This window comes from Nesoenas mayeri (genome assembly GCF_963082525.1).
Source record: "Nesoenas mayeri genome assembly, chromosome: 4".
Classification (NCBI taxonomy): Eukaryota; Metazoa; Chordata; class Aves; order Columbiformes; family Columbidae; genus Nesoenas; species Nesoenas mayeri.
The window spans coordinates 67,474,542-67,497,039 of NC_137540.1; the positions used below are offsets into that span (position 1 = coordinate 67,474,542).

Below are 22,498 nucleotides of genomic sequence, written 5' to 3' on the forward strand. Positions count from 1 at the left end.
CCATCAATAAGACAGATCAATATCCTTCATCCTAAATTACTATTATATGACACATTCAGCCCTCTCCTATGCCTGTAAAGCTTCCGTCTTTGTCACTGTAAGCCACACATACACACTCAAAATCAAAACTGACCAATTTAAAAGTAACAATTGATGGCCTATTCTGTTCAGTGTTTTCTTCATCAGGCACAGATTGAGGAAATCATGTGCTAATCCTTTCAATTTGAGCATAAACAATACAAAAGCTACTACCTGTTCAAATTATAAAGGAAACAAGGGTACTTATGGCTTGCAACTTAAGTCATTTTAAATTAATCATGCTCTATTTCATAAGGCTTGTTAGCATCTGCTCAGTGTTAGGTATTTACCTTTAGTCCACCACAGATTGGACAAGCTGAAAAAAGAGCTCTTGTCATCCCAAGGTGGGGGCTACATGTCTCATAGGGCTCAGCTGAGGCCCCACTAGGTGGTGACAACTCACTACTTTTGGAGTGCGACACCTCTCCTTGTGGTTTTGTGTCTGACCACCTCGAGACAAAATCCACATATGTCTCATCACTTGAGTCCTTGCTGCTTTCTGTGAGTAAGGATGAAGGCCTCTCTCTGTCCTGGCTGTGCCCAGGTACCCTCCGTGCTTCCAAATGTGGTCGTAGCAGTTTTGGGTCACTAGTACCTTGAGGTGACGGGCCCTGGTCCTTGGGTAGCGTGGAATCCGTGCTCTTCGGTTGCACATCTTTAGAAGCTGCCTGTAACAAACTCCTGGGTATGTCGTAAATATGTCTGAGAGAGCTGGGAACCTGATACTCTGATCCCGCACCTCTCTGGGGCTCACTGTGAGGACAAGTACATAAATTCTGATCCGAAGGAAAGTTCAGTGGCAAGCTTAGCAAGGATCCAAACTCATCCCCATGGCAAATATCCAAGCTCCCAGCATAGGAAGAGAAGCTTCCAGAGTAGGAAGAGTGACTACCAGTAGCTATTCCACTGTCAGAAGAACTCTGACGACCTATTTCCTGGAGCTGTCTGGATCGGAGGGGCTTTGGAGGCAGCTTAGTGGTGCCACGTGCCCCTTCTGGAAGGGACTTTTCTTCCCCAAGATGAATGCCCTTGGCAGCTGCCAGTCCGTGACTCTCTTGAGAAGTGCTGGCTGAAGACTGTTCGGGCCAAATTGTCAACCTGCTCCCAACACTAACATCTGAGTGGCTGGTATCTGACGATGAGCTTGAAAGACTTCTATCGTCTCCTAGAAAAAAAAGAAAACATATCAACCTGTGTTTCAAACACAAATGACAGACTCAAGCATGGCAAGTACGTACTAACAGAAAGGACCCTGAGATTCCATCTGCTTTTTATAGGGGGAACTTCTGTCGGAATGCCAAAATTCCTGCAATAATTCCTGTTAATTCCCATGGGAAAAATAAAATGCAAATAGTATGTTACCTTGCTATAACCCTACCGCATTGTGGAACATAATGCATTCAGGGCTAAATTTTTAGAGTTTATGCACCAAGTTCTCCCTTTTTCAGCCAAATTTTACTTCCGTACAGTTAATCAGTTTTATTTCAGGCACTCCTATCTTATATCACAAGAAACAGTCACAAAGTCCTGTGCTCAAAATACCTGAGGATGCTCTGAAGAAAACCTTGTTACTGTAACCCAAAGACTTTTTTTTCTCTGTTTAAATCTTATCTGAATGACAAAGTGAATGTTAAAGAAACTTCAAAAATAAAAATCAAACTTAAGACTGTCCTGTTCTCTCCTATGAATTCTCCTACATTGTATTTCTTTATAATATCCATAAGAAAATACAACCATACATCACTGTAATAAACAAAAATTAGAATGCTACCATTAGAAAAATGTTTACATATCTATATACAAAAAGATCTTCCACGATTCATTTATGCACATATTGCAAGGGTTTTTTTTTTCCTCACTGAAACTTGCAAGGACATTTTTGCAGGTAACTTCTACTATCCAATACAAAAGGTGGAAAAAAATTAAACATTGGCATGAAAGGGCATAAGGACAAGACACAACCATCATAGAAACACAAACAAACAAACAAACAAAATCTTTCTTGTAGCAGCACACAAACCTTTCTTCTTAATAAAACTCATGTGCAAACAAAAGCTGAAAGCAGGATCATTTTGTAGGTATTAATTTTAATTAATTGTATTACTTTTAAACCTTGGACAATAAGTTACCAGATGGGGTAGAAAGAGGAAGGGTCCACTGCAAATTGTGACCTGAGCTTCTGGTGTTAATCAGCTCTTTCTGTTCTCAGGTGTTGAGGGAAAAATTTCTAACAATTCTGCTGCTCTTCATGGAGTAATTCTTTATATAGACTATCATAAAATAGTAACGTTTATCCCATGAAATCAAATCCTTTCTTTTCCCCCAGTGTCTATTGCATGACATTGGCTTGTGACTCCTGACATTAAATTATACAGCTGTCTAGATGGAAGGAATAAATTACAAAAATATTAACGTAGTTCTCAGTAACATGGCCAGAAGAAGAAATATACTTGTTAAATAAAAGTTATTTTGCTTACAAAACCATCTATTTTTATTTTAAAAAAATAAGATTGTTGAATTTTCTTTTTTAAATCACCTCTCTTAGACAAATATTTCAGGCACTTTAGGACTCTGGAAGGGAAGCCCTCCCACAGTCCTGAAGAAAATTCTCTAACTATGTAGAGCTACATGTTCCCCAAGGCAGTGGCAGAACCTGCATCTCCAGATGCAGGCAAATGTCCTGCCACCAAATCTACAGGGACATTTTTATCACTATAATATTTCTGATAAACACAAATATTAATTTTCCAATGCAAAACTCAAATAACAGAAAATGAAAATCATACTCTAGGATTCCTCATTCTCTGAGGATTACAACATTCTTAGGATAATAAGGTCATAAATTCAAGTAATCTCAAGCACAGAAAGTGTATGAACTTGACCCACATTTAGTCACAAACCACATTACTCAGCGGCATCAAGACTAAAGTAGCCATGGACATACAAAGAAGCATACAGTAAGTTCTTGAGGATCTTCACAGGACCATTTTTAGGCTTTTAGGCTTTAGAGTAAAGAGCAAAGCAGATTTTTGAGGATCTAACTTCTGCTATTAAACAATTCAAATGTCAGCTGAGGGCATAGGTCTTTATACAAATCCAGTGGTAGACACCAATTCTACTTTGATATAGAAACAACTCCAGAAGGCACATGCCCAGATACCACCACAAAGCAAGAATAATAACACTTGAACTAAAAGCACAGGAATCCTAGGTTTTACTACAAAAATCTGCTGTGAGCCTGATGCATGAACTGTTCAAGTCAGTTCATCTCATAGGCTGGAGTCAAGTACTCCAGCAGATATCAAACAACGCAGACAGTTCTTCAGAAGTTGCAAATTCACAAATTCATTAGGATGCAACACACTAAAGGATTTTCCTGTGCTAATAGTATTTGTTCCAAAACTCTGCTCAGCTGAAGAACTTCAATTAACATCAGGGGACTTCAGCCAATGCTGTTAAAGAACAGTCCCACAAGCAGCAGCAACCAAATCAAATATCTCAACCATTTCTTTCTTATTTTTCTTTTAAGCTCATCATCTTATAATTATATACATATGTTCATTTCTTATGCCTGGAAAGGAATGAACACTGTTTACCTTTGTTTAATTAAACATATTTCTTACCTCCACTGCCCTGGCGACTTGTATGGGACAGCAAGCTCAAGCGCTTTTCTAATTGCAAAGCTTCATGAGCCAATCTTTCTTCTGAATAGGCTGGATTTGTACTTGGATCTTTAAAAAGAAATAATAAATAAATAAAAAGTGTGGAAAATATATAAAAAGAAAGAAAAAACCCACCACATTCTTACATTAGATACTCTGGTCTTATGTTTAATTTTCTACTACAGAAGAAGAAAAACTCTCATTGAGAAATACCAAATTTTTCATCCTAAAAATTTACCAATCTACATCATAAACGCAGACTCTTAGTAATTAAATTATCTGATCCCTTCCAATACAGATCATCTGTTTATAATGACATGGGTTTCAAGTTCGATGTTCAGAAGGTCATTAAGTCAGAGGTGAAACAAGCAACCTGGTAGCTGTCTTCATGTTAACGGTTGGACTCAATGATCTTAAATGTCTTTTCCGACCTAAGTGATTTGATGATTCTATGTTTATTACAAGACAAGTTAGAATGGTAAAAATCACTCCTAAAATGTCCTGTCAGGGATTTTCCACATACATTTGAGTGAGTTTGCCTTTCCAGATGAAATTACTCCACCGAAGAAGGCTCCTTCTATTCCAATCGAAAGACCAAAAATTATATGGAACGTGGAAGAACTTTTAATCAGTAAAACAGGCTGGTTTCCTCTAAACCATTTTGTTTCCAGTTGGGTACAACAAGAAAACCAGATGTTGGAACTAATCATAACCATTATCCCAAGAGAAATCGTACAGGTTTCTTCAAACAGCACTGACACGAGTGTCACATTCAGCAGTTGCATAGGATAGGGTCTGCTAACTTGTTCATCATCAGAAGTTTCAGTTGCTCTAACTAATTACACAGGGAAAGGAATTAATGGCAGACAGAACCCATTAGCTTCCTCACAACCACTGCCCTCGTATATCAGATCAACTGGGTAGTAGCACACCACAAAAGTATTTAATCACTGAATCATTTAATAAGAGGGAGGAAAAAAGGATGCAAAGGGCTACACATAGCTGTGGTCGAGTTAATAAGATAGAACACTGCTGAAACAACGAAAGAAAAGTTTCATTTTCATGCCAGGTCTTTCAGTTTTAAAAGACTTGGGTTTGATATTGTCAACTCAGCAGTCAAAGCAAGCTCACAATCAGGGGAAAGAACATTGCCAGGTGAGCTGAAGTTCCATAAGAGTCCCTACATTATTAACTACCTGAGAAAAAAGCTGCCACATTTCCCTGACCGCATTCACTTTCTGACCTGCTCTGAATAGGTCCGAGTGCATCACATGAACAGAAGTGACAATGCTGAACTTTCTTTCCCACATAGAGGTGGGTTCCATCTTCAGCAGTCTGCAGTCTGGGTAAGATTAGCAGAACAAGTCAGACTCACACACAGTCCTTCTGTAAGAGAGTATCTTGGAAATGAAAGATGTTCTCACAAGGACAAGGCGACTATGCCTGTGACCTGTGTGCCTACCAGCTCAAACAGTGCTTGATGTCAGAGTCACCTGCCAAAATTGACTTTAAGAACAGAAAAGAAGACTGATACAGATTATTTTCTTACGTCTCCATTCCTATTTCCCCTGCAATACAACTCATATTAAGGATTGACTTGTCCAAACCTGTGTAACCGCTTACTCAAACGAAATCCCCGATGCTTCCGTATGGACCTCTGCCAAAGGAAAATGTAAGATTTGGCCACCAGCACCTATGGCGCAACCCAGACAGGTCTATGCAAGGATCTGCTCAGTGGCATGCAGTGTTACAGGCTGCTGCTTGAATCTATTTTTGAATCTCCTCTGCTCCAGTTACTTTGCTGTATCTAGTTAAATGCCCTTATGTCCAAAAGGGTTCAAAGAAGTTCTATAAGAACTTTGAAAATAAAGTGGGCACAAAAGGTCAGCAAATTAGTCAAACCAAAATGCAACAGGCACTAACGCTTCCCACAGCAAAGAACTGTCAGGAGGAATGATCCTTCCACTTTCCTCAGAATATGATTACTTGATAAATACAGAGTTTCAGAATGTTACTAGGACACATACAAATACATTAGTTTTTTAGTAACCGCTATCCCTCTTACAGATGACAAAATGTATTAAAAATAATTTAAAAAAAATAAAACAACTGATCTTGCAAAAATGGACTAAAATACAAGGCAGGAAGGCAGAAGGAAGTTGAAGCAAATCAGTAAGTTTGCATTTCCAAATAGCCAAGATAGCCAAATTCCTTATCAGCTACACAGCTACAGAACACAATGGCTTTCACCCAACAATATGAAATCTTCAGGCACACTGTTTGTCCAACAGCACTGACAATGCTTTGGTTAAACTTGCCCTTAAGGATTGCCTATGTGTAAAAGGTGTGTATAAAATTAGGTTCCTAGTTGTGTGCTGTGACTTCTCAGTGCCCAGTTTTGTGGAAGACTGGTTAGAAAAAACATTTCTCAGGAAGTATCAGGAAATACCTAGAGAAACAGCTTCAAAACCTGCGAAACAGATACAAAGTCTCAGGCACACACTAAAAAAAATTGTCCAGTCTTACTGAAATCTTTTTTTTTGCCTTTAATCTTCTCTGCTAATATGAAAGACTTCTATGGAAAACACACAAATTGCTATTCCCCAGAAGCAGCTGATTCTTACATCACTATTTTTGGTTACAGACTGTCAAACACTGATCAGGAGCTTTTGCTACAAGATCGGACTAAGGACTGAAGTCACTGGTATCCGCCTTTTAGAAATCAGTCCTTACTGGAGTACATAACCTATGATCTTCTGTTATATCAGTGTAGAAATACAGCCTAAAAAAAAAAAAAGATAAAAACAAGGATTTTTTTCAACAGTGAAGCTGTATTTGTTGGCATCATCCTATACCTTGTGCACACACAATCCAAAAGCCTCTAAATAACTGTGTAGTAATTTGTCATATTACTAACTCAGAGGACAGAAGCAGCATGACCGGTACTGAGACAGCTGTCCAAGGAAGTTCAGACAGGTTCTGCCCACACAACATCCCACAGTATCTCCAACAACTCTAAGAGCAATTAGCACCTTCATTTCCCAAACTCTTAACATCTATCCTACACCACGATTTACTCCCATGGAATCTAGACAGTCAGATTCACTCAGGTCCTTCAATCAATTAAGTGTTTTATCATTTTCCAATCAAAAACAAATCCCTTGCCATAAAAAAAAAAATCCGTTGTGTGAGGTAGTCATTGAAATCTTCTCAAAACTCTGCTTTGGGGCAAAAGGGAAGAATTACATCAAATTGGGCTGGGCCAAAATTGCCTCTGATGGAGTTTTTATTTTTATATTACGTTGGTGGATATTCAGTAAAGCCACTTCAGCTGCTCAGCTTGGGAGATTTTTGAATACTTTGGTAATATACAAATAAAGTGTCACAGTAATTCAAAGCTCCTGGGGTGTTCAGTAAGCACCTGTCAGGAAAAAAATGTATCAAGCCAAGTCAGCAGCTGCCTAAGATATGCTTGATTATATGCATCTTTAAAATGCAATATTGGTTAATTACTTCATTAAACAATGTTAGGTTGAACATCTCTCCTTTCTTTCTTCCGTTGTAACTGTAGACACATTTGCAAATCAGGCCTGGACCCTCACCTTCATGCTAACATCTCCACACCTTGTAAGATGTCTGGAGGAATGAAAAGATGTCCTAAAAGTTTGGAGAGGATCCAGTTGGTACAGATACTGCAGAAGGCAGCCACAGAGCTGTCTTGCAATGGCCAAAGGTGTCTCAGGCTTCAACAAAAAGAAAGAGCATCAGATAGATCCTCAGGAGCAGCACTGCACACTCTCCAGTCAGTCACAAAGCAGTCTGAAAAAGCTTCCAAAATTAAAAGAGAGCATCAAGACTATCAACGTTACACTTGGGATCCTTCCAGCCTACAGGACTGGACTGTCTCATAGCCTTTGCCAGATAAGAGCACTGATCTGCTCAAAGATATCACTGATCGGCTGGTGGGCATTTGCTGTGTTCATGTTTGGCATTCAGGATGAATCTTGCTAGTGAAAAGAAGGAACTCAATGCACACCTGGTAAACAAACATATCTCAAATAATACACATGCAAATCTGGTAGAGATTACAAACCATGCAATCAGTGAATCATTACACTGTCAATGCCTAGACTTCTGTCAAGACAAGAACATCAAATGCTCTGGTCTGGTTTTTAAACATCTTCTCAAGAAAAGAAAAAAACAAGACTATGCAAGTAGCCAATCACAGCAATTATCTTCCAACAAGTACCTGGGGAAAACAAGCCATCCAAAGACATCCTGCTGCTCATCTGAGTTCTTTGTTTAAAATGCTACACTGTCTATAAACTTGTACAGATACCTACACTATCTTTGCCATTCAATACCATATGTCTTAAATCTGAGACCAAATCAAGCACCATTTAACAAATCAAACCCCGCAGTCTGTTAACAGGGCTACCAATAGGAGTATTTTGGTACAATTTTGCAGAATTACTGGACTCCCAAAATAAATACCACACAGTAGTACACTGTAAAACATCTAATGCTCTTTTCCTTTTCCATTTTATTTTGGATATACACATACTAGAATTATTTTTATAATTAGAATATTCACATTCATTTGACACCTATTTCCAAAAAGTCAGAGAATAATCCAGGTTGGAAGGGATCTCAGGAGTTCTTTAGACTAACCTGCTGCTCAAAGCATGTCAGCTATGAGAGACTAGACCAGATTAGATACCTCCAATGATCAGTCAAGTTTCAAGTTCCACTGCATAGCATTTTCATTATACATTGTATAGATGACATCATAAAATACATACAATAATAATAAATCTGCATTATAAGAACACCAAGCTTTTAAGGAAGTAAGGTATGTTTTTTAAAACTACAGTTCTAAAAAGAAGAAGTGAATATTGTACTTGAGCAAATATCCCCTGCACTCCTTTTGGATATCAGACATTTTATATTTGTTTAAAGAATCACTATAACAAGTGAGAAAATTGGTCATTTGCCAGTCCTCTTTAAACCAGTCTCTATAATTTCATATTAATTTTATGCTAAGACTTAAATATTTCAGCACTCCATTTACCTATATGGTTGAGCTGTTTGCACATGAAGCAACTGTCTTCATTCATTACCCTTTTTCCAAAGACAAACTAAGCAGATGTTGACTGCATAATGTCTCTAGATTATATTTGTTCTGTGAGCATTGGTGTCCAAGAACACTGTCAATGGATTATTTTTTCAACACATTCCATTTTTTTATGTGTACGCCTACCCTTTGTGTGTTTTCCTTTCTTGAAAATAGCTAAGAGTTATTTGAGTGTATTTCGTGTTTAAGTTGGAAAGGAATAGGCAACAGCAAGAAGCCAAATTCAAATAGCAAACCGTGGAGAGAAGGCTGCTTCCCATAAAAGCTTTTAAATTACACGAAAGCAGAACCTTGCATATATAAAGCACAGCTGAGGCTGTGTAGCATTCTGCACTGCAGTAAATATGAATAACATTGACTAGATGTTTCCTGGTAGAATCCCCAATCTGGAAGTTTTGATCTAGTTACCTGAAGTATGCAGATGATTAATCTAATTAATAACAAATCCTTTCAAAAGGTTGGGTGAAGTTCAATGCTCTTGCCAGATACAGTTTGCAGCTGGTAGAGACTTGACCTTTTCAAGCAATACAGTACATTCTATGTAACAGCATACTAGATAGGGAAAATTAATTTATGGATGAATCATTAGTATTGTACACGTGCCTCAAACAGGTCTGTGGAAGCTTCTGCGTGGGATAATAAATGAAGTAGAACATAAAAAATAAAAATTTTCTCTGAAGGCATGTGCACATAGCGGGTGACAACCAACTTGAACAGACAAGGGCAAAGATACAGGGAAATACAAGTTGGAGAGGTCAAAGCAGCTTGGAAAAATGGCTGCAGAGGAGCCTGCGAGAACATGAGCACAGTTCCCTACTGAACGCTGCTCCTGTCCAGGGAACCAAGGTGAAACTTCACCCCATTATAGCAGCAAGTCCATCAAGCACAGAAGACAAATAAAAAAGACCTCAAAAAAGAGGTCTTCCCTTACAAAAATCACCCAATAATTCCCAGGATACTCCACATCCACTTTATGCAATTCAGTGAGGTCAGATGATCCTTAAGGTCCTTTCCAGCCCAAACCATTCTATGATTCTATGATTTTATGATTACCTGGCATCTGAAAACATAATCTCAAAAATACATTTCTAACTATTTTCTTCTATGATTTAGGAGTTGTATGTATGTAATACAGCTTTAGACATGCAGAAAAAATGTGCATTCAATAGAAAAGTTTTAAGTATTGGCACTGTTTATTTGGTTTCTGTTGTTGGCTTTTTGTTTGCCTTTTTTTTTTTTTTTTTTAAACATTCCACTTGGTTGAATGCAAACAGATCATTATATATCAAGAATGAGGTTTTATTGCCCACTATTCTGCTTATTTTCTTTACTTCAGTGGTACAATTAAAAGAAGAGATGAACTAAGTTTTCTATCTATGGCATTTACCTTAAATACCTTCTCACAACCTATTTTCACATATTTCACATCCAGATCTAATCTTTTCCATCACATTTCCTTCCTGCAATTATCTTAATCTTATAACAGTAATAAAACCCTGTCAAACACATATTAACTGTCTAATACTTAAGTACAGACTCTAAGTATTTCTCACAAATCCCACCTCGTCCTTCACCGTTCTTGCAGCCTATTCCCACAATATCCCAGTACCAATTCAGAGACATTTTCATGCAATCTCATTTCCACACTCTTGCCCTGTTTGACACAGTCATTCCAACTCAATATCATATTTCTTCATCTGCTAAAGTCAAAAGGCAACAGGGCTTGCTATGATGTCATCTAATTTCCTCTCTGAATATTACAGCATATGCAGCATTTACCATGAAATAGGAAAAGTCTAAACCTAATGGTTAGGGTTCCTTTCAACTCAAATCACCATATTTCAGTACTATTAAATAAGAGAAGGATAAAGTTAGCAATATCACCAGAAATATGAATGAGCCAGAGCAGCAGGGGAAACTGGGTACATTGAACTGATAAATCTGTGCTGTGACATTTCAGAATGAGAACCACTTTGCACTTTCTACACCCTTAGTGTCTGCAATGTGTTCTTACAATCACAGCAATGAGTGCTAGACATAGCGAAGTCCGACTTTACTTGGTTACTCTATACTTCCTATATTAACCTGGTAGAACTGGACGCAAACCAAAAGGGCCCTTCGTCGGGGAGATGCCACGGACGATACAGTCGAATAGAAAGCTGATCTGCTCTCCTTCGGCACAAGAAAGGAAAAAAACGCCAGCCCCTGCAAGAAAGCACAACATAAGTATGTGTTTTTTCACATGGATACATTAGAAATATATTTAGCTGAAGATACTTATAATATAGCGATCAAGAGCATTAAGTGCAAGCCATGGAAAGAAATCAACAAGATGTCCTCCAGAAAAAAGAAATAAAAAGAAAAAATTCAAGTCAGCACACACACACTCTATACCACAAATATACAAATAAACCCAATAGCTACCAAATCATTTTGCATTGCTCTAATTGTCTGAGATTCAGGCAATTAGAGCAATGCAAAATACAAGCCATAAGCTCAACAGTTGTTTGGGTCTTTTACTCTTATTTACCCCTAAAATTTTGTAGATCAAATCTCAGCTACACAGGTGTCAGGGATACTCAAAGTGTCTTTGTTAAAATGAACCAAATTAATTCTACTTTTACCTGATTTTAACCAAGACCAGCTTTTTATATCCCAATGAATCATGTTTTGGTTATATCACTGGATTATATTATAAATTTTCCTAGACTAAGTCTTATGTGTCTATTATTAACAGAACGTAACACAACTCCACAGATTGTCATCAGATCTTTACCCTTTGCTCTATCCTGATATTTTGCTTTCCATTCATTAAGAATAGCCTCAGGCAAAATTAGAATGAGAATCACTAAATAAACAAACAAGTTCTGAGCTGCATGATATATGGCTACGTGGACAGCACACAAGACTAGAAGTGCACCACAGAACATTCTGTTTGGGAATTGTCAGTCCAAATATTACTGACCTCAGGGTGGTGGGGGGGGAAAGTCTACTTGACCTTTTTCATAATCTTAAAACACCAGGCAAAAAATCACTCCAGTAACCAGTGAGTTCAGGAGAAAAAGAAAATACAATAAGCAGATATAAAGTGGAATGGAATTAAATTAGTATAGAAGCCCTGAAAATGTGCTTCCAGTTTGCCAGTGCCATGCACATTAGAAAACCACAATACCAAATCTAAGACCTGCAGGAGGGTTTTGCATATTATTTTGCATATTATTTTCCTAGGACCTTGGGCTCCTAATCTGGACACAGGTTTAACTTCTGCATTTCTCTAACCAATTCTGAGTTGCATACATATTTTTGCCAGTTTTACCTAAACCAGCACAGATAGTCTTCTTCAGAATGCCTGAATCCCCATCACTTTCCACATGTATGTCCTGTCACACCTAACACAATATTCACATTTCACTTAAGCAATGGATCCACTTTTGACTGCTTGACAAAGGACTATGGGATTCAAACAAAGGGTGGATCACAAACCTAATTAACTATTTTAGTATATTAAATGTAGCCAGCAAGCAGTAAACTGACCACTTTAGGAAAAGCAAATTCTGGTCCACATTCATTTGTCATTATCAATTTATGTCACATCTAAGTATCTGCCTGCTCTGCTTAAATCTATTCAAGACAACATTGTTATCTGCATTTCACAGCTTGATTTGTCACTCCACAACATTTGTTCCTCTGCAGATCTTACTGATCAAAACTTCTCCAGCTAAAGAAACAGAAATCCTGTTCCCAGTACAGTTTGTTTCGTTTGGTGAACTGCTATAAACTCAAATTAGAATTGCCTCACTGGTAGAAGTTAAAGTTATACTTAGAGGCTGCCTTGCCAGTCATTTCTAGAGTACAAGTTCTCAAACATATTCCTCAAGATTCAGGACAGACAAATATTAAAACACTAAGCTATGTTTAAACAAGTGAAAAGATGAACACACACTAGCTTATGAAATGTATTAATCAACTGGAATAAAGTCTGCTTAACTCCAGACTTCTGTAGTATTGGTGTTTATAAATAGTTGGGGTTTTTTGGTTTTGTTTGTTTGTTTTTTAAAAAAAGTTTGTCCCATGTTTCCCCACAGCACATATACACATCCTGACTTCAATAGCAAAGACCATTTAGGAGATTACACCACTAATCAAGCAGTCTGACAGGTATGAAAGTTTCTGGTGGTGACTCACAGTCTTGTCCCATTTCCACTCCTCAAGAGATGCCGAAGAGTCAGAGAAATGTCAGAAAAACCTGGGTGCAAAGTATGTATTCAGGAATTATTTAAAACTCAGCTCTTCCTTTGAGCTGCCTTCTCCTCCCCCCACAGCATAATGGGAGTCCAGGGAAATTAGTTTGTCTAATGTTAAATGGTGTGACTCTTCCCCCATCAATCACAATGATACCAGCTATTTAAGAATAAACTGGTGCTAACCATCTTGAAAATGCACCTAGATTCAACATATGAAATTTCAGCATTATCTCAGATGGTTTCCCTCTACCTGGATTGAGCACCAAAGCCTTCAGAGTTGAACAAAGCCTGGACTGAGTAACTAATTCAAAAACATAACTAAGTATTTTATCTTTACACAAAATGTTGTGGAGAAGCAAGGAACAGAAAGCTAAACCAGACACAGATACTTTTAGTCCTCAGTTCTACCACAGAAACATTAAAAAGTCAATTTGCTTCTGTTTGGGGCTTCATGGGTTTTTGTATGGAGAGGAAAGGCAATCTAACCACAAGATCATCCGTTCCTTTTAGTAAGGTATTTATTACAGAGGTATTTAAAACTTCAGTTTCGCTGCATTTGGAGCTTCACATGAAGAATGGGAGCAAAGATATGGTTTAACCTACAGGGAAGTAACAATAATAGAGTCTGCATAATATTATACAATGTTTCTACGAGCAGCTAAAGGAGAGGGTTTTTGTTAGGGAATTAAAACAACTTCTATAATAACATATCAAGTTTTTTTTCCTGAATGCTACTTGTTTGCCATATTCCTCAAGAATTTCAGAGAAACAAGGTAAAATAATCAGATACCTGAAGAAAAATGGTCTTTCCTTTTACTTTTCTGTTACGAATAAGTGGAGTTATATTTTTATTTAGGTCTTATTTATAAAAAGCATTTTCTTCTACTGGCAGTATTAAAACAAATACGCTAGACTAAACACATATTTAAATGTTGTTATGCTTGCAGACCTGTCTGGGTGCTCAGTTAAGAGCATCAGCTCCTTTAACAAGACTGAGTATGTAAAGAGTTTCCAACTGTGCAGGCTATTTTGTACCAAAATGGATATACTGTTCTTCCCTTTGAATGCACTTGCGCACAGGAAGATGCAAAAGGCAAAAAGGACCCTTCCATGGCAACTGAAGGCTCTCAGATATCAACACAAATATTACTTATTAAAAAAAAAAAAGTATTAATAATAATAATATAATATTCAGCAATATAGTAGGACTCTTTCCAAAGTATTTGTCTGTAATTCTGGTCACCTGTAACCAAGAAGAAAAAATATTAATTCATACTGAAAAGACAGGTACACAGGAAAGCTACCGATGAGCTCCTGCATCCTACAGAGAAGATAAAGAGCTGAGTTTGTTTAACCTAGCAATAGTGACAGAGAGCATAAATAAATGCTCTATAAATATTTAAGGAGATAAGCATCAGAGAGAGAGAGAGAACATTACACTAAAGGACAACGTTGGTACAAAAACAATCTAGGATAAAAGAACACATACATTTAGTTTGGAAATTTTAAAAAGATTAAAAGATCAGAGCTATAAAAGGATCTACAGACCTCAAGACCACATTTTAAGCCTAATTCACACTTTGATTCTTTTTCAAGGATGAAAGTCATGACAACACCAGTTTTCAAAAAGTTTTGGACCTTCAGGAACAGTTGACAGTCATTCAGAAGTCAGATTTTTCATTTGCATATGCCTAACCGCAATTTCAAAGACCATTTTAATTAATGCTAATATCAAGAAAGGCAGAATATCTTCCTGACATCAGAAGAGCTCTCCTTGAAAGGGACATATTTCTTCCTTTTTACACCTGTACCGTTTTGCACCAGAAAGTAGTGTAAGCTTAAGGGACGAGGTGGGGGGGGAGAACTTCAAGCTCCATCACCTACAGTTTCACATTTGTACATCCATCCACACTTCCTACTACATGTTACTTATCCATCTGGCACCCTGGCCTATGGATTGAACCATTTACGTTTTCTGTAGTGTGGAGATAAGATACAGCAGTACCCAATAAGCCCAAACCAGTTTAAATTCTTGGAGCACAGCAAATGCATCAAATCTAGAACAAGTTACAGAAGAAATGCCACAATTCAGCTAAACAACGTCAATGAAGGGCTATTTGTATACTTCATTCCAGAGCCCTGGAACAGACTCCCAAGAAAGGTTGAGTCTCTTCCCTGGAGACATTCAAACCCACCTGGACACATTTCTGTGTGATCTGCTCTGGTGAACCTGCTTTAGCAGGTGGGTTGGATTAGATGATCTCCAGAGGTCCCTTCCAATCCCAACCACTCTGTGATTATTTCTGGGCTTTCTTATACAACTAAGATTTAAGACTGTGAACGAAGCATTTAAGCTTAGGAGCAGCAACCAGAATTTAGGGTCTGTCCCTGCACTTGTGCTCCAAGGCTCAAGGCTACAGACACATACTCCATTTCTCTCTTCTGATCCCAGTGACATTTTCACGTTTGGTTATAAGTGAGGCAATTTCCAGGCTTTGTAGTAGGCTGTTCTTTTTGTGGGCACTAACCACTCCACAGAAGGGAAACAAAGATTTGAAGTCCTGCAGGCTGAAGGAGGCTAGGAGCTCAGGTTTCCCACTCTGTAGAAGCATGGCAACCAGAAAACACACACACAGCAACACCACCACCACTTTGTCTTTCCTAGTGATTTTTCAGTGTGTCCCCTCCAGTTAGGCAACTCACTTGGAAAAATATTCCTGTTTTGTTTTTTTAACTGCTTATCTAGGGACCCATAACATCTTCACTCTCACTTCCTAGAATCAGTCTGCAGGAGCAGACTTTGGCCTGTTCAGGAATTTACTTGGAAGAATCCCATGTGATACAGTCCTGGTGGGAAGTGGGATCCAGGAGAGCTGGCTGATTTTCGAGGATCACCTACTGCAAGTTCAAGCCAATCAAATGTGGTGGGAAAGTCTGCATAGCACACATAGAAGCAGGGTGGCCAAGATGACACAGGAGGAATAGAGACACACTGTACAAGCACAGAGGAATGGGCTTAGGAGACCCTGATTCTGCCTGGAATTGAATCTCGGGAGAGATGTGAAAGGCAACAAGAATGGCTTCTGCAAGTATATCAGCAGCAAAAGGAAAACCAGGGAAAACTTCACCTACTGCTGAATAGAATGGCAGATGCGATGACAAAGGACATGTAAAATGCTGAAGTACTCAAAGTTTTCTTCACCTTGGTCTTTACTGAAAAGATTCAATTCCCGCATCAGGAATCCCAGGCCCTTGAGACTTGTGGGAAAATCTAGAAAAGGAACAACTTTCCCTTGGTGGAAGAGGACCAGGTTAAGAAACATTTAAACAAATCGAATATACTCAAGCCCATGGGGCCTTATGGGATGCATTCCCATGTGCTAAGGAAGATATCAGTGTCATTGCAAGTACGTTATTATCTTTGAAAGTCCAGGAAGACTAGGGGATGGAATGGTGTGCCTAAGAGCTTAGGGAAGGAAAACAAACAAACAACAAACAAAAAAGCAGATGATGTAACTTCTGTCTTCAAGAAGGAGGATTCAGGGAACCACAGACCAGGGAAGGTAACAGTACAAATAATCCTAGAAGCCATTTCCAAGAAAGATGCTGACTGGGAATAGTCGGTAATACAGAAGGAAAATAACACCTGATCAGTCTCATAGTCTTTGATAAAATTACCAGCTTGGTAGATGAAGTAGTAGATATTGTCTGCTTTTACTTCAGCAAGGATTTCAGCATCATCTCCTATAATATATTGATCAACAAACTGATCAAGTACAGACTAGGTAAGTGAACAGTAAGATGGACTGAAAACTGTCTGAACTGCCAGGCTGGAAGGGTTATGATCCGCAGCAAAAAGTCCAGTTGGAGGACAATCCCGACGGGTGTGTGCAAGTGGTCAGCACTGGAGATAGTGTTCTTTAATATCTTCATGAATGACCTGGATGATGGGACAGAGCACACCCTTGACAAGTTTGCAGAAGGTACAAAATTGGGAGGAGCAGCTGATACACCAGAATAAGGGAAATAGTCACTCACAGAGGCTGTGGGGTGCCCATCCTTGGAGATATTCAAAGCCTGACTGGATATGGTCTTAGGCAAACTGCTCCAGCTGACCCAGCTTTGAGCAGGGGAGTTGGACAAGGTAACCTCCAAATGTCCCTCTCAAGCTTTCTTTGACATTTAGGCATTTGTGACATTCAAATCGGATCTCATTCTAAAAAAAGTTCTCTTACTATACTGTAAAAACTTAATAATTAGCATTAGCTGCTGCATAACCAGATCAGCAGTGTCCCATCAACACTTCAATAACACAACTGGTATGGTAAATTCTCTGTGCAAAAGCACTGCTAATCTTTCAAAATAAATTACAACATTAATTTGTATTATCAAACAACTAAGCAAAAATTGACAGAAAGCTATTTCAGATTAATATTTTTGTTCAATTACTTGCTACTTTTCAAAATCCAAGCATTAGTGTGAACTGGTGATATTCTATTAATATGTATTAAAGCATAAAATTTTCTTTCAAATCAATTAACGGTAGATGAAAGTTCCTACTATATTCGTAATGTTATAAGACGTCAGCATTTACTACAAAACCCAATTAAGAATAAAAAGACCAATACTGTTATTCCCTAACCACTGTAATGAAAGTAAAATGCACAAACTGAGTGGTCCATATTTACTGTACAGGCTACTGAACATTTTTTATATCACATAAAACCAGTTCATATTTCTTATATTGTGGTTCAACTTGGGGAAATTTTCTCCCTGTAAGCATTTGAAAAGTTCAATTCAAAACTAATTTTTCTATTTTCAGTTAATAATTCAAAGAGGGGACCCAAATTATGTCAGCACAGCAGTGCACACATTTATTATAAGGCCAGCTTGCATTTAAAGTGGTACTTGGATACACAGGCAGGAAGGCACAATTGCTGTACTCTGAATGGAGAAAAACCTGTTGAAACCAAAACTGCAGTTATTCAAATAAAAGCTGCAGGTTCAAGTTTAGCCCAGGTCTACAAGAGAGGGGGGAAAAGGTGACTGTGCTGACTATCCTTTATGCTCTGTAACCAGTTATCTATCTCACAGACTAAACCACACTAGTAGAGAATAAGGCAATGGTATGGTAGTTCCCATACCAGTTTTTAACCGAAACAGAATAACCTTAAAAGAAAACAGAGTCGTATCCTCACAGGCTATACCTATATCCCATTCCTGCACATGGTGGAAACCATTCTTTAGCCCCGACTTCCCAATTAAATAGGGAAATATTTCAACCAGAATCTTACACATCGAAAACAATATCTCAAGTCAGGAATCAGGATATAATAGTTGATTCCATACCATCCTTGTAACTCAGCTTCGTACTTTTCAGTAGACAAAAAGAAAGCACCTCACTGGAGAAAAACAGTCAAAATAATTTCTTTCCCCTTCCTCTCCATATGTTGCCAAAAGTCCCAAGGGAGAATATCTTTGGATTTAGATCAACTCTTAAACCTTCTATTTCTTCAGTTTGGTAACTGAAAAAAAATCCATTGTTTTCACATTTCACTATGCAAGTCAAACAACTTCACATCAAACCAGCATTCTGCAATACCCCCTTGCATTCACAGATCTTCAATTCAGCCTGTCTTCAAACTCTGCTTTTGAACTTTAAACTCTATGTTTTCTAATGATGTATATGATATATACCAGCGCATTAATAATCTTTCCTTTTCAGCTCTCACATAGGAACTTTACACTGTATCTGAAGTAAGAATGTGAGAAGTCCTAAACTGGAGATTGGAACAAGAGATTTATCCCCATCTAAAGGGTATCTTGGCTACTAGGCTACAAAAACTACCTTCAGTTGCTTGTTTTCATTTTGACCTCAGGAATCTCACCATCCCATAAAGTAACAAAGCTAATCTATAGGGAAAGAAAGGGAACACGCAGAAGTTCCTAACTTTTAGGAGCTAGAAGTCCTCTACAGGACTTAGACATTTGTATTTTCACAATGAGAGCCTTGAGGCTGCATGTAACCTCAAGGCTCCATACCATATTCCCTCTGCAAAGTAGAAAATAATTAATCACAATTTAATAATCTGAACATTAAACCATTTTGCCTTATCTCTTACATCACACATGCCACAAAATTTCATTACCTTATTTTTGCTCTGTGTCCACTAGCAACAGTTGGCAAAACATCATCTGGAGAGCCACAGGGCAGTGTTCAGTCAGGACTCCACACAGTCACACTTTTACTGAACACCAGGCCTAAAGCCTACAGAAATCTACTCAGTAAAAAGACCCACTGACACGAGGCTGCCCGTATGACAGAGCAGCACCACTGGGTCTGCAGTCTCCACTTTGAATGACACTAGCATTTACATTTCTACAAAAGGTTTCAAACAACTTTTAGAAGACAGGTTCCATCTGTACTTACAGAAGCCGCACCTGGTACCTCCTTCAAAGATGAATCCATTTGGGACAGCTCCATACCGACGCAGATCCGAGAGCTTCCATTGCCCCATGACACTAGGAGGAAGGTCTTTTACAAGGACGAGAATGTCATTGCAGAAATGCAGGGTAGCAGGCCCGCTCTCTAGTTTAGTGCCAGGTGCTACAAAAACTTGAAATCTATGAACTATCAGATAAGGAAGAAAAAAAAAATTACCATAGAAAACAGGAGGTACCATGACTTATGTCACACAAGTCACTCCACTGAGCTGCGGTATGCGGACTCACCCCTGCCCACACCATGAGGTTCCAGCATAAAGATTCTAAGTGAAGCCCAGACAGCCCCATGTGAGTAGCTATGAACTCATTATGTCAGTTTAGGATTGGAAAAAAAACATACCTTGGCTTAATGCTACAAATTATTAAGTTATAATACTACATTAAGTCATCCTAAGTCTTCCAGGCTACTCCCTATCTCAAATTAGTCAGTTATTCAGTTACCTCTTCCATCCTTGCATCATTACATGAGCTTCTTTCTGTATCCTCCTCTCAAGCAGCTATGCCTCTCCTTTCCTACATGCACACACACACAACACTGTGCCCAAGGAGCCCAAAAGCCAAGGCTCAAAGAAGAAGGCAAATTCTAACCAGAGCTCTGACTCATTTGCAACATTTAACAAACTGCTTCACTCCTTCCTTTGCAGTAAAGGTTTTCCTGCCTTTGTGCATCTTTTGGGAGTTGGTGATGTTAGATGCCCAGGCACGTACAATTACTAGAAAATTAAGTGATTCATAGGTAATAAACACTCTTAAATGTCAGCTAGTCCTTCATATTTCACAGCCTAAACCTGAAATAAGTGGAGGGGAAAGAAAGGAAACACCTGTCTCATTCAAGTTTACAAAATTCAGGTTCAAATACCAACTCCTATATCACAAGGTCCTTACCTAAAGTAGCAGCTGTTCTAGCCTGATCTCCCAATTTTCTCCAGAGCTCTTGCATTTTGGATAACAAGCTATTGAGAACATTTCAAAGGCACAAATCTCACAGTGTTTCAAAGGGAGCAATTTAAGTGAGTAAACAATTCATTCTCAAACAACTGTTTTGACCTTCACTACTCCTCTAGTTTCTTTCATCTTGTGATTAGACAAACAAAAAAAAAACACCTGTTGTGATGCAGAGAATCATCAGGGCTGTTACATTTCCAGTCAGAGGTTTCCAGTGGAGTATTTATCAAGAAGCACATAGATTTACCTTTTGGTTATCCATCCAAGATCATACAAAGAGCTTCCTGCCTGTGAAATCAGCAGGGTGACTTCCAGGCAGTCTCACTTCTTACAACCACTGTTCCCTGTCTCTTGGCTGTGCTTCTTCAGGCATCATGAATTTCAGCTATGTCAAAGTGTTGCTCCTTATCTAAATACTTGCTATATTCTTAGTTACCATCTTAGCTGTAAGTCAACTCCTCATCTGTGACATGCATTTGGTAAGTTCCCTGAGGCTCCATCAGAATTAGCCACAAAGTCATTCGAGTGAAATGTGCAAGGAGACAGAGATAGATCTAACTAACTACAGCTCTACTTACAGCTTTGCCAATAGTACTGCTAGGGAGCAAATCTATAGTCATACGATGTCCCCTTTTGGACACACAGTTGTTACACAACCTGCTTAAACATAACCTATGAAAAAGATACCAAAACCATCTGATGAATAATGTTCAGTAAGGAATCTTTAATATCATTTGCACCCCTCTGCCCAGTTAAGTCTGCCCAGTGCTTTGCTGGCAATTAAACCACGGGAGCAGAAGCACCAGGGTACTTTCTGCCTCATAAATGAGGAATGGAGTGCACACTTCAGGCAATCAGTTGCAAGTTACAACAGTTGCGAAAAACAAAGAGCTGCAACTCAGATTCTAGACCACTGTTAAAAAACAGCATCTCCAAACCTGAACAAAACCAAAGTAGAGGGGAAAAAAACCAGATCTGGTAATGAAGCTTTTGCCATGGGCTGCTTTCTTGCTAAAATTCTCCCCAGCCATCTGCTTCTGCTAATCTCGGGGTGGGGGGAAGGACCAAACACAAAACAAATACAACCACACCACCAACAAAAACCACACAGTTGAATATACCCATGAACAAGATGTATTATTCAGGTCCCTCATTTCCTTCAGCTAATCTTTTCCTCTTCACAGCCATTTACTGAGCTGCACACAGTATGCTAACTTCCTCAGAATGAGTTATGGGCTCAAGAACTCTTCTCATACCTGATCTATACCTCAAACCACTAAATTCCACTGTTTTCTCTAATCCTGGTTCTTTTATTCCAGGAATCACATCCACCTCATCTGCTAAGAATGGAGAGAGAACACTGGGAACTCCAGAGCGAACACCTCCATTCTGTGGTCCTCATTCAAGAACAGGACTCCTTTCACTTTGTTGTTTTTTTTTTTTTGCTTCCCAGACTCTGAGGTCATATCTGTTCATAGTCTATTTTTATCACCCAGCCGCCTTACTTCCAAGGCACACAAAGGCGCCCTTACTACACTTTAAGAAAAAACACCATTCACCATCCTCTCTTCATCTCAGTCTCCACTCTTTTCTGTCTTCACAAACCAAATTCGCTTCAGTTTGACTTCTTTCTCCTAACTGAACCTGCACTGAAAGATAAAATCCTGAAAAATAATTTCTGTACTCTGGTCTATCCCCCTTCCCCTAAGCTATTTTGTAATTAACATTCCACTAATTACTGCCAGTTCAAGCAATTACACTCGTTTTCTTACTTCATTTCTTCACCTCCGAACACATTCTCTCCCACTCCATCTTTACTCTATGGCTGCACGTGTCATAATCCAATAGGCTCTATTTCTACCTCACTTGCAGCTTTCCTTAAAAAAAAAAGCTCTTTGCTTTGCATTTCCTTCTATCACAACCATAATACT

At 38.6% G+C, this 22,498-nt stretch overlaps 1 protein-coding gene across 1 annotated transcript in view; it reads right to left on the reverse strand.

Annotated features, from left to right (window-relative positions):
* DOK7 (docking protein 7) overlaps positions 1–22,498 on the reverse strand; it is a gene marked incomplete at its 5' end in the record, with an annotated part of 64,167 nt that overhangs the window by 37,694 nt on the left and 3,975 nt on the right. The window contains 4 exons of the mRNA XM_080344011.1: positions 369–1,243; positions 3,702–3,809; positions 10,960–11,079; positions 19,549–19,749. Coding sequence (XP_080200137.1) covers positions 369–1,243; positions 3,702–3,809; positions 10,960–11,079; positions 19,549–19,749 — 1,304 coding nt within the window. The remainder of the gene's footprint in view (positions 1–368; positions 1,244–3,701; positions 3,810–10,959; positions 11,080–19,548; positions 19,750–22,498) is intronic.